The 13988-nt window shown below is 41.3% G+C and overlaps 1 protein-coding gene across 1 annotated transcript in view; it reads right to left on the bottom strand.

The window, feature by feature from the left end:
• LOC126355571 (beta-alanine transporter) overlaps positions 1–13988 on the bottom strand; it is a 1112053-nt gene that overhangs the window by 110805 nt on the left and 987260 nt on the right. Inside the window, exon 6 of the mRNA XM_050005933.1 lies at positions 4124–4250. Within this exon, the coding sequence (XP_049861890.1) occupies positions 4124–4250 (127 nt within the window). The remainder of the gene's footprint in view (positions 1–4123; positions 4251–13988) is intronic.

Here is a 13988-nt window from a genome sequence, read left to right as displayed (position 1 = left end):
TAGCTATTTTGACAATAGATGAACGCGCCCTCATTTCGAAGTATACGTAACGGCAGTGCGGCAAGATCCAAGGTTTGTCTCTACCGTCAAACGTTACTGGTTTGATTCATCCAATGGACCAGGACGTTCCGGAATGCCTGAAGAAAAGGTATCGTCGACAAATGATACAAAAACTCTGGCATATGGGAGACAATGAAAGCAAAGTAGAAGCTTTAATGGAAGTGACCGCCAAGGACATTCTTTACTAGAACGGGTCTTGGAACTATATATAGCTAGACACAAATTCGAAATCATGGAGAAAGTTTTTACAGAAAAGAAGACGTAACGCAGAAACAGATGCTTCTGACGATGAAGACGAGCACCCGTTGTGTGGTCTAATTAGAAGATTGCCAGGCTGTGAAGAAGTAGAACATTTCGAAGTAAGTGAGTAATTAAATTCAGATGAACACCCAAAAATAGAGAGAGTTGAGGAAGGAAGTTTGGGTTTAACGTCCCGTTGACATAGAGGTCATTAAATTCGGAGCATTGGCTCTGATTGAGACAAAGACGGGGAAGAAAATCAACCGTGGCCTTTCAAATTAACCATCCCGGCATCTGCCTGGAACAAGTTAGGAAAACCAAGGAAAACGTAAATCTGAATGGCCAGACGCAAGTTCTCCAGAATTTGAATGTATTGTGCTAACCACTGTGCCAAGATACTGGCTCGAAGTGCTGCGGATTATGAGGCCGACATTGTCTCGACGATGAGTTACACCGAGCCCTACAGTGTACTGGAGGCAGCCATGCACGACATGGAACAATAGCCTACCTAGAGATCAACCGACATCGTGCTATTCAGACGCTAGCGTGATACTGCCACGCGGGAACGTTGCAGCTTCACCAAACAAGACACTCCATCACTATTTGACGAATGAAATTGTTACCACACTCAAGTTAAAATCTTTACTTTGGCCATGTAAATTCCTATGTAAACGCTTTGTTGATAATAAAATAAATATGGTCCGTGGTAGGATGTAATGCGATTAGCTAATTTCGACCAAGCTTCTTGTCAGCCACCAGTAAATCCAACATGGAGAAACACTACATTTTCTGCATGCATTGATATGTATAAATAACACTTTCTTCATCCAATTCGGTTGGTATTTAATTACAGAATCCAATGTCTAGTACTACGTAGTATTGTGTAATTAAATACCAAGGTATTTGGATAAAGAAAGAGTCATTTATACATGGAGATATATGAAGACAGTGCACTACTTTTCCATGATGGTTTTACAGGTATTGGACAATGATGCTTAGTCGAAATTAGCTAACTTCACAATTAAATAACATTGCATTACCGCGTACTACGGTCCATACGTTTATTAAGGATCTTGAGGCCGTGGATGCCCACAAACTAAACTTTGAAGGCTATGTTAATAGTTAGACGCCTATATTCTTTCTCCTCACGTAAATTTTGATAGTCCGAGTTTTCAATACTTCGAAGTGCTACCGGCCCCGTTCAATTCGAACGTCAAAATTATACTGAACAATGCCCTTGAGGTCTTACGTAGTATTCAACTGCTGCTACTAGATACGGTTGTTGCAGTTACCTCAAGTAAGATGAAATAGTGGTTGCAGTGGGCTGGCAGCAGAAACTGAACTAAAACTAAGGATAATGTGTACCGGTTTAGCTTGCAAAGTAAGAGATATTATTAGTTGGTGAAAAGTCAGAACCCATTACGATGAACTAAAACTGGTAAGGTGTCGTCTGGATGGGACTTTCACACATCATACTGATATGACTTGAGCAGTACAGAGCATATGTAGGTATTTCCTAAGACTTAACCTAAGATACTTATTTAGACTGAGGTTGTGAAACACAACTAGCTCTTTACCACCTTGGAGTGTTGAGTGTTATTGACAAGGGATTTCAGATGGATTCCGTATTTCTGCACCACACAAGCGACATGAAGTGAAATTGCTTGTTTATGGAATATCGTCTCAGTTATTACACTGGATTTGTGAATTCCTGTCAGAGAGGTCACATTTCGTAGTAATTGACGGAAATTCATCGAGTAAAACAGAAGTGATTTCTGGCGATCCCTTAGTAATACTGTAAGACATTTGCTCTCCCTTATCTATATCAACGATTTGGGAGACAATCTGAGCAGTCGTCATAGGTTATATGCACATGACGCTGTCGTTTATCGACTAATAAAGTCATAAGAAGATCAAATCAAATTGCAAAAGACTTAGAAAATATATCTGAATTGCGCGAAAATTGGCAGTTGACCCTAAATAATGAAATGTGGGAGGTGATCCACATGAGTGCTAAAGGGAGTTCGTTAAACTTCGGTTACACCATAAATCAGTCTAATCTAAAAGCCGTAAATTCATTTAAGTATTTAGGTATTACAGTTACGAACAACTTAAATTGGAAGGGACACACAGAAAATGTTGTGGGGAAGGCTGACCAAAGATTGCGATTTATTGGCAGGTCACTTTGGAAATGTAACAGATCTACTAAATAGACTGCCTACACTATGCTTGTCCGTCCTCTTTTAGAATACTGCTGCGCGGTGTGAGATCTTTACCAGATGGGACTAACGAGGTACATCGAAAATGTTCAAAGAAAGGCAGAACGTTTTGTATTACTGCCAAATATGAGAGAGAGTGTCACTGAAATGATACAGGCTTTGGGCTGGACATCATAAAAAAAAAAGGCATTTTTCGTTGCGACGGATCCTTCTCACGAAATTCCGATCACCAGCTTTCTCCTTCGAATGCGAAAATATTTCGTTGACACCGATATACATCAGGAGAAACGATCACGACGGTAAAATAAGGGAAATCTAAGGTCGTACCGATAGAGAGGTTTTCGTTCCTTCCGTGCACTATACGAAATTGGAATAATAGAGAATTGTGAAGGTGGTTCTATGAATCCTCTGAGAGGCACTTAAATGTGATTTGCAGAGTATCCATGTAGATATATAAGGGTATCATCATTGATGCCGTTACTAAAGATCGATGCTAGCAGCTCATGTTCAGTGTCTGCGACATTGTGGATGTTCCAGAAGCTCCTGAAAGTTACACGACAACAGTGGGGTAATGCATGGCTAGTGGTCAAGGACGGCAGCCGGGATATGGCCTAGAATCACAGAAAAAAAGTTGATTTTGGAAAGTAAAACGTCGTAAGCATTGTTATTTCAATGAAGGAAGATTAGTGTTTAACGTCCTGTCGAGAGCAAAGTCATTATAGACGGGACACAAGGTGGGATTAAGAAAGGATGCTGCAGGAAATCGATTGAAGCATTTGAAAGGAACCATTAGGAATTAACCTTAAGTGAATCAGGGAACTGACGGAAATTCTAAATCAGGACGGTCTGACGCGGATTGGAACCGTCATCCTCCCAAATGAGAGTCCAGAGTTCTCGCTATTGCAGCACATTACTTGGTATTTCGTTTAACATTTGAGTCATGATGATTACTGAAGGATTCATTGCGGGCAGCATCAAGCCAGTCAGAAGGCTGATGACCCAAAAAAGGGACTGAATATTCATAATAAATAACTTCGTGAAGAATCGTGAGTTATGGTCAGTTTGAAGTTGGTGAAGTGATATGTGGGTAGAGTTTCCAGGTCGCGCAGCTTCTCACCTGTACTGCTACACAATAGCAGCCTAAACACTGGCACAGGCAGGCACATGACACTGCAATCCTGTTAGTACACCCAATGAAAATGAGTACGGCTCGTTAGCCGCTTGAACTCACCCGTAGCTGAAGAGGTGACAGTACTGTTTTCCAAACTGTAGTAAAAATATGAGACAAACATCAAAATAAAATAAAAAAATAATTCACGTGCAAGGAGACTGACCATTATTGGAATGAAGAGGTCTAACATATCTTTTGTACCCTTTAGAGTGATAAAGTAACACATCCCTTGTAACGAAAGAAATATTTATAATTCACTGCCAGAGAAACAAAGTAAAATCATTCATGGTTTTCCTTCTAGCTAGAATCTGACTGTGTAAGATTTTGGCTCCTGGCATCATACGACTATTTGACTTACGTATGAATGACGATTATCAGTTGACGCTTACAATTCTGTACTTATTGTTCTGTATGCGTGAGACGAGAGACCCACCTTGAGCTGCACCATGTAGTTGGCCGGCAACGACTTGCCGTTGACGCGCGCGATCTTCTTCAGTATGGTCTCCGCCTCCTCGAAGCGACCTCTCGCCAGCAGCCAGCGGGGGGACTCGGGAAGCACCCTGCAGGGCTACCAACCATCACACAACACACAACCTCCAAGACCGCACTGCGGTTGTAGCACATGCACTATCACATCAGTACACTATGAAGGTATTTATAAGATTTATTTCTATTCTAAGGCGTCATAAGAGCAACTTGTTCATCCTGTAAATGCAACATTCTCAATACAATGAACAGCCAAAACATTAAGACCACCGCCATGATGGATGCCGCATGGTGGCGTCGCGGGCACATGGCGCGTAACTAAACTATGTAAACGGAGCAGACACAGACGGCGGACCACCCTAGCGAAGCTATATACTGCAAATACGAAAATCCATTGAGATAAGCGAGTATGACCAACGGCAGATTATTATTACGCAGAGCCTCTGAACGAGTATCACGCAAATGGCGGAGCTGGTCGAATGTTAATATGCTAACGTCGTGAGCATCTACGGAAAGAGGTAGAAGTACAGTGAAACTACTATTAAGCTCTAAATTATTGTACCTTCACGACTCTTCACAGAGGCTTGTCTGCTCTGTAAACAAAGACAGAGGGTGACTGTTGGCATCTCTGCCGAAGGAGCACAATACTTGTGCGCTCACAAGTGTTACGGAGCCTACTGGACATCGTACATTCTTGAACATGGAGCTTCACAGCAGACCACCCCACCGTGTTTACATGTTGATCCAACTACATCGTCAATTACGATTGCAGTGGGCACGGAACTATTGGCATTCGACTGTCGATGAATAGCAATGTCTCGGCCCTTCGAGTGAATCATATTTTTGCTACACTACGTAGATGGTGGTCTCCACTAAAGTTATCATCTAGGTGATCGGCGGCTTGGAAGGTTCCATGGACGCAGGCTGGTGGGGACAATAGTATGCTATGGGAGACCTTTTTCTTCACTTGCATGGGACCTGTATAATTAGTCGGAGGCACACTGACAGCTGCGGACCACCTGTATCCCTTGATGCCTGATATCTTCCCCGACGGCGATGTCATCTTTCAGTAGTACAATTGACTTTGTCTTTGAGCCAGAACCGTGAAACAACGGTTTGAGGAGCATTTATAGTGCACTCGCGTTGGTGTTTCAGCGAACAAATTCGAATGATATAAATCATATATGGGTCGCTATCGGGCGTCATCAACTACGTACGCATGTAAGTGGCCCCTTATTTAGGCGATTTACATGATCTCTGCGATGACATGTAATCCACGTACCACCGGAAACCTACCAACGTACTGCCGGATCTCTGATAAGCAGAACCAGTGATGTATTTCGTTCCAAAGACGACAAACAAGTTGTTAAGCAAGTGGTCATAATGTTTTTGCTTATCAGTGTATTTTCTGTTAGCTCACTAAAATCTATCTTATAAAGCAAACAATTAAGTATTATCAGTCAACAGTTGTTAATGCCACACGTCCTCTATGTGAGCAGAACTGCCCATCTTACAGTTAATTTGAATGGAACGATACCCAGACCGCTGTAACGGACATTGCGACCCCATTTAAAGTCAGTAACGAAATCAATAATAATGTTCGTTTATTAATATAACAGATAAAGAGTTTAATATGGCATTCAGAAAGGGACAGGTATTGACCATTTCTAGATTTCTGATACAAATGTTAGGTGTAACTTGAAATCATAAAACTATTAATTAAATCACACTATGTAGGGCAATACACAAATGATATATTGACTATATGTACACAACATTCAGGCTCTTTCTTTATTAAACATGAGATATTTCTGCCGTCTCGAATATAATTGTTGGAAAGTTTGTGTTTACTTTACACTAACGAAAACCACTGAATTATGCTCTCCAAAATTTCCTTAGGAATTAAACTATCTCTAGGTGTGGTGTCATTTTGCTAGAGCTCTTATGGCCAAATACTATTAAAATTACATTGTGGTCTTAAATATATATTCAGTTTTTGGTTGAAGGTCTTTTCTTGTCCGTATTTGCTTCCTAATATGGGGGAAGGCTATGTGGTTCTCCAGATACATTTTTTCTTGTTTCATTATCCATACATGTCTCGAAAAAGTATCTGTCTGTGTCGCCTGGCCGCCAAGAGTAGTTGCAGGACAATTGATTCACGGATCCAGTTGTATGGCTCCTTCGGTGTATAGCGATTTTACGACTATGACGAGTGGGGCCTGAAGATGGCATCAGTGTAATGCGGAAACTGGTAGCACATACAAGTTCATAAAATAAAATAAACTTCTACAAATCATACGGCTGTTGGTAAATTATTGCATCAAGAAAAAAAAGGAAACAGATAGTGTCAGCTGTTCTTATACCGTCGAGAGTGCTCAGTTTCTGGCTCGGGTTTGAGTTTTACTACCGTCCGATGGCCAATTTTTGTATCGCTCTCTTGTCCAGTTTTAGGAAAACAAAGTTTTGCCTCATGTACCATATAAAAGATGAGGTTTCATACTGGATTTTTGGCTACTCGTCGCCCGTATCATACACTTTCAGCGATGTCACTCTGTTTCATTGATCCTATAGCAACGGACACTGCGTCGGTTTCTTATTTGATGTCGGCTTACCAATGACTTGAGCCAACTTCACTTCTCAAGATGACGGTTTAAACTGTCGAGGCCGGCCTGGGTGAGCGTGCGGTTCTAGGCGCTATAGTCTGGAACCGCGCGACTGCTACGGTCGCAGGTTCGAATCCTGCCTCGGGCGACGTGTGTGATGTCCTTAGGCTAGTTACGTTTAAGTAGTTCTACGTTCTAGGGGACTGATGACCTCAGATGTTAAGTCCCATAATGCTCAGAGCCATTTGAACCATTTGAAACTGTGGAAACCGGTAAAGTGAACCAGACAAAACTAATCTCGTGCAGCTGACGGCTGACTTATCATCAACGATCTGATTGGCTAACTGCAATGCTAATCAACAAGGAAAGGGGACAACGTATCCAATATTTTCTTTAACAATTATTTCACAGCACAACCTTCTCCGTGACACACAAGCTTCTTTGACTGTTTCTACCCTACTAGTACGGAAAGAAGCGCAACGACTTTGCTTTTTACTCTGTAAGAATCTAAACAGCGACATGTTGCACCAGTATAAGTTGTCCATTCCACAAAGATAACTACAGGCCGTGTTCCGTGGCAAGTCAAAACGGAAGACCCTGTCCAACAATGTGTGATCGGTATCGTTTTACAGCATGTGTCAAAGCTAAGCGAGAACTTTTGAGCACTTGATAAGACAGCAATAATAATAAATATAAGAACTGTACATGAGTAACAATTCTTCTTACATTTAGTACAGAAGATCAGGCGTTTCTAGTGGTGACTTTCGTAGTGTAATTGTACAAACAGAAAGTACAAAAAAATGGCTCTGAGCACTATGGGACTTAACAGCTGAGGTCATCAGTCACCGAGAACTTAGAACTACTTAAACCTAACTAATCTAAGGACATCATACACATCCCTGCCCGAGGCAGAATTCGAACCTGCGACCGTAGCGGTCGCGTGGTTCCAGACTGGAGCGCCTAGAACCGATCGGCCACCACGACCTGCCTGAAAGTACAGTAACTTCCTACTCACCGAACAACGTTCATTTTAAATTTTATCTGTCGCAAAATTAAAACACTGTTAAAATCCGATGGAGCTTCGTGCAGATGAGTTGAACAATATCTCCAATATGCTCACAGATTGCATCACATTGCATGTTTCAGTCCCGAGAGCAAAATGAGCAAATAAAAATGCCACGAACAATAGTGTGTGCTGCCAAGAGTGAAGTGCGTGCTGTCATTTTCTGAGGGTTTGAGCCTGATTTCATGCAGCCCGCATAACATGTTTCATGCATGACAGCGAAGTGTGGCAGTGTTACAGGAACTCACTGCAGCAACAACGAAAACTCGCCTGCAGCGTTTTCGATGGAAAGGTTTAATTACCCATCTTATAGACCAGACATGGCTCCTGCACACTTGCATCGACTTGTTCCAATGAACAGCGGGTTGCGAGGGTAGCACTTAAGCACAGACAGTGAGATGCTGGATATTAAACATCATTAGCGGGAAGCCCGGGCGACTACCTTCTATGGTGAGGGTATTAGATAGTTGCTATAACAGTACAACAAATGTCGAAGTGGGAACACCGAATGTGAAGTGGCGAAACGTTTGGTTAAATGCCGGAAAGAAAACATTTTACATTTTGTCACCGACTGGGGCTTGCAACAAAAGCAGCCCTGGTCTCGTAGTTGGTTAACAGAAACATACGCTACATCTGTGAGGTCCTACTACATATACCTACCTGAAACAGATAGGCATAGAAGTATCATTATTTGTAATCATTGACAATTGCTAAAGTTGACGCAGCGGAGATAAACACTGTAGACACTGCTATCCTTTTCATACTTCCGAGAAGCAAGTGGCATGTATATCTGGAATGAATGGAACGCTCCGATTATCCAACAAACTTCGCTCACTGGTCTGCGAATGACGTCCCATTCACCACTAACCAAATCTGCAACTTATGATTCTGCTTGACGCTCTTCTGCTCCAGGAACAGCAGCAATGATGACCAGAAATGAGTCAAACTATATTAACCAATATATATGCATTGCTACTGTTATCGTCATTAAGTGATTGGAATCATTTAACTTAAATTCAGCTTGGGAGTGTATAATATCGCAGATATTCAGTTAAATCCATGGAGCCAAGTTTTGTATCCTCTCTATTAAGCTGTTGAAAACTTTGTAATTTACATTATTTTTTGTTTGTTCATATAAGCTTTCATATACCTTTGGGAGCTTAGTTATTTCGATATCTACTGAACTTATCGCCCTGGCGCAGAGTGTGCTCTGTAGGAATTGTCCTGACAGTTTAAAACTGCTTTCCGGACCAAGACTTGATCTTAGAATCTTTGGTTTTTGCGGATAGGTGCTCTTCTGACAGAGATACCGAAGTACTACTCATGAGTCGTCCTCACAGCTTTATTTCCTGCAGTACCTCACGTCCTACTTTCCATGTCACATAAGATTTTCTTTGAAACTTTCAGGACTAGCACTTCTGGATGAAATACATGTGAAGACGTGGCCTAGTTTCCAGGATGAAATTTGCACCCAACAGCGTAGAGTGTCGTGATATGAAACTTCCTGGAAGAGTAAAATTATTTGCCAGGCCGATTCTCAAATTCAGGATCTTTGCCTTTCGCAGCAAGTATTCTAACGACTGAACTCCGCCGAGACCTACTTTGGTACTGACTGCTGTGAAACAGAATGCACAAACTATCTACTGAAATACTGTGACCAAGTATTGGAAACCTACCGTGAAATCAAAGTCGCGGATGGCTCCTGTGACACCTAGGCGTGAATTTTGATAAGTCATCAAATATCATAGTGACTGTGGTTCATTTCTTAGCCCCAATCCATATTCACCTACAATGGTCCCTTCTCTCCCTCTTCCTACTGTCGAATTCCAGTCACAAATGACTATTAAATTTTCGTCTGCCCTTACTACCTGAATAATTTCTTTTATCTCATCATACATTTCTTCCATTTCTTCGTCATCTGTAGAGCTTGTGCTACTGTAATAGGCTTCGTGTCTATCTTAGCCACTATAATGCGTTCACTATGCTGTTTGTAGTAGCTTTCCCGCACTCCTATTTTTTATTCAATATTAAACCTACTCCTGCATTAACCCTATTTGATTTTGTATTTATAACCCTGTATTCTCCTGACCAGAAGTCTTGTTCCTCCCGCCACCGAACTTCACTAATTCCCACTATATCTAACTTTAACCTATCCATTTCCCTTTTTAAACTTTCTAACCTACCTGCCCGATTAAGGGATCTGACATTCCATCCTCCGATTTGTAGAATGCCAGTTTTCTTTCACCTGATAACGACGTCCTCCTGAGTAGTCCCCGCCTGGAGATCCGAATGGGGGACTATTGTACCTCCGGAATATTTTACCCAAGAGGACGCCATCATCAATTAACCGAACAGTAAAGCTGCATGTCCTCGGGAAAAATTAGGGCTGTAGTTTCCCCTTGCGTTCAGCCGTTCGCAGTACCACAACAGCAAGGCCGTTTTGATTAATGTTACAAGGCCAGATCAGTCAATCATCCAGACTGTTGCCCCTGCAACCACTGAAAAGGCTGCTGCCCCTCTTCAGGAACCACACTAATGCACATTAATGCAGATGAAATTTTAAAAAGAATTAGTGTTGACAATGAGGCAAAATGGCACATGGACAGAAAGGATAGCATTGGAACCAAATTATTGGAAATAAAAAGACGTTTGCCAGCTATGCTTATAAAATTATTCCATTTGAATTAATTAACATAAATTTTAATTTTGCTTAGAGAATGTTTGTAAAGCACACTGATCATTTTTATCAACAAATTAATATTAGCGCTTCATTCAAAACTGCTGAATTTGTTGGACGACTAAATTATGTGCCATATTATCACATATATGAGAAACATATTTATACTATTATGATTTAGAAATAATTGTAACTGGTGGAAATGAAATTTGAGTAACTTCAAGTATGCTACTGTAATAATTTATTTTTTTAAATTTCTTAGTAAAATTATCTCCTTGCTAAATAAGTAAGATTTAAAGCTACCAGTTTTACTCATGATATTTGAAAGAGAAAAGTAAATTTAATGTAAATGTTTCTAACAAACATACTGAAATTAAATATACGAAACTCGCGGTTTTATCCTAATCATGTTCAATGATTGCTACAGCTGATGCAACAGATTACTTTAAAAATAATCCAAAATCAATTAAAAAATTAAATGCCAGACATGTAGCGAAGCTATTTGATTCTACAACTACAAAGAAAGAAAATAAAATGCTGCCAAAAATGTAAACTACTTTTATTTCACCGTCAGTTTTTTTGTTTGGCTTCACCTCTTTCTGACAAAATATGCCTGGGAGGGCATAACTCACTAACGGAAGAGTAAAGAGTAAGAAAAATGTGATGCTTTATCAACAAAAAAACTTAGAGACATCTTTACAGATTATAAAGAAATTTTATGGGAAGGTACTTTTACTGTAATTTTTACTTTGAGTACAAGTGCTATCTATAAATAAGTTGGAATTGAAATATAAGGTAGCTGTCCAAAATCAGACGGAAATGTTCCATAATCTATGGAAATTAGTGTACCTATTGTTAAATATGAGCCAAACTACGAGCTATAAGAATAAGAAAATTATTAAAAAGTCTGATATCTTTTCATGAAATGCAAACAGTGGAAGTCACTGTATTGAATGGTAAGAAGAATTTTGAGTTAGATACCATGAAGTTATGTGACACATTCGAACCTGATATACCATATTTTCTTTTTGTTGTTTTTCAGAGTAATTGTGAAAACAGTCAGTTGCTTGCTTAATCACTTTATGATCATGCTAAGCTACAGAAAATGGGAGAAGCGAAGTCTTTCCTCAGGATGTGTGGAACTTAGAACCACCAAATCATTTTCTTAAGGCTTGTGATGCACACCTGGATTTTAAACGAGTAACACAACTGAACGGCGATGTCGATATAAATGATTATACAACTCTACTGAGCAATGCTGCGGCTCGCTTTGGTGTTGTTTGTAAGTTTGCGGCCTCTGTTGGATGCCAGAGCGTATCATGTAGTTGTCTTGGTTGCGGCTGTTTGCCTTGGCGTGTTGACTGGCGCCACTAGGTTTCGCAAGCGTTGCCTGCCCGCTAGTGGCAGCATCGACGGTTATCGATATGTGGTAAGTGTTGCCCTTTCTTTGGGGCGACGTCGTTTCTTTCTGGGTCGTGTGAGTGGGTCAGTTCGGTTGGGGACTCAGGAGAAGCCAGGTCCTCGCAGTGCCAGAACATACCGTGACCGCTGGCAGCACGCATGGACTGCCGGATGGAAGGGTTGTGGCCGCGAGGTTGCACAACCTTGCCGTAAACCGGATCCAGCAAGTTTTAAAATGAGTCAATTTCAATCCAAGTAGAGAAATCTCCACCATTGTGGTATCTCGCAATTCTCCAGTGACTTGGATTCGTGTTGCTGCTCGTAGTGCCGCCGAGGTGAAGAGCAGCGACTGGAGTGCTTGGGAAAGGCCGACTGATTAGCTTCCCTCGGCTTCTTATTACAATTATGGCGTTCAACCAGCGGTAATTTTTCATGCCTAGTGGCCGCTAACGCCCCAGTTACCTGCTCTCGGGGTTAGTGTATGTAACGGCAGTGTATGTTTCCTCGCCTCGCCACTGCTGTCCGGTAAGGCGTGCAGTTTTGACAGCTTTCTTGAGCGCAGGCCGGTTGGTGATTCTTCTACTCCGGTGGCAGTGATTCCTTTATCGTTCTGGACGCTCTAAACACAATATTCTGGGTACGTAGTGCAGACCAACAGTTCCGACTTCGGCGTATAGTTCAATCGTTTTATTTGGCTTACCGGACCACAGGTAGCTTTAGCAAGAGTATCATTAGTCATTAGTTAGGCTGTCACTAGACTGAGTTACCATTTTGTGAAGTGAATGCAACTCTTGGCTGCCTATCTCATCGCCAGCGAAAGTGCGTGTTGCCGCCTCGTCTCAGAGGTCGATTCCTGGAACACAGTCTGTGGCCCCTCGGTTCTTGTAAGACACGTGAGTTCTAAAAGGAGATCTGATGGCCAATAGTTCAGTGTAACGCGCCTTCAGCCCGCCCCTTTTGCGGGTATAATCTGTCTCAGTACACTTTACGGAATTTATGTACTGGTCCATATGTTTTATTTTTGTATTATTTATTACAGTACCTTGTAATCCCTACGTTAAATCCAATGTATGTTTAGTTAATAGTTCTGGTGGCCTTCTGGAATAAATCTAGTAGTGTAGTGTGTAGTCGATGATAAGGGCTGTGTTAGAAAATTTAGGAACCAGGTTTTAAATTGTAAGACATTTCCAGGGGCAGATGTGGACTCTGACCACAATCTATTGGTTATGAACTGTAGATTAAAACTGAAGAAACTGCAAAAAGGTGGGAATTTAAGGAGATGGGACCTGGATGAACTAAAAGAAGCAGAGGTTATAGAGAGTTTCAGGGAAAGCATAAGGGAGCAATTGACAGGATTGGGGGAAAGAAATACCCAGAAGAAGAATGGGTAGCTATGAGGGATGAAGTAGTGAATGCAGCAGAGGATCAAGTAGGTAAAAAGATGAGGTCTAGTAGAGATCCTTGGGTAACAGAAGAAATATTGAATTTAATTGATGAAAGGAGAAAATATAAAAATGCAGTAAATGAAGCAGGCAAAAAGGAATATAAACGTCTCAAAAATGAGATCGACAGGAAGTGCAAAATGGCTAAGCAGGCATTGCTAGAGGACAAATGTAAGGATGTAGAGGCTTATCTCACTAGGGGTAAGATAGATACAGCCTACAGGAAAATTAAAGAGACCTTTGGAGAAAAGAGAACCACTTGTATGAGTATTAACAGCTCAGATGCAAATCCAGTCTAAGCAAAGAGGGGAAAGCAGAAAGGTGGAAGGAGTATATAGAGGGTCTATACATGGGCGATGTTCTTGAGGACGATATTATGGAAATGGATGAGGATGTAGATGAAGATGAAATGGGAGATAAGATACTGCGTGAACAGTTTGACAGAGCACTGAAAGACCTGAGTCGAAACAAGGCCCCGAGAGTACACAACTTTCCATTTGAACTACAGACGGCCTTGGGAGAGCCATTCCAGACAAAACTCAACCATCAGGTGAACAAGATGTACGAGACAGGCAAAATACCCTCAAACTTCAAAAAGAATATAATAATTCCAATCCCAAAGAAAG

This window comes from Schistocerca gregaria, chromosome 3 (genome assembly GCF_023897955.1).
Source record: "Schistocerca gregaria isolate iqSchGreg1 chromosome 3, iqSchGreg1.2, whole genome shotgun sequence".
Classification (NCBI taxonomy): Eukaryota; Metazoa; Arthropoda; class Insecta; order Orthoptera; family Acrididae; genus Schistocerca; species Schistocerca gregaria.
The sequence above is the reverse complement of the archived record's forward strand: the minus strand, read 5'-3'. Positions and strand labels throughout refer to the sequence as shown.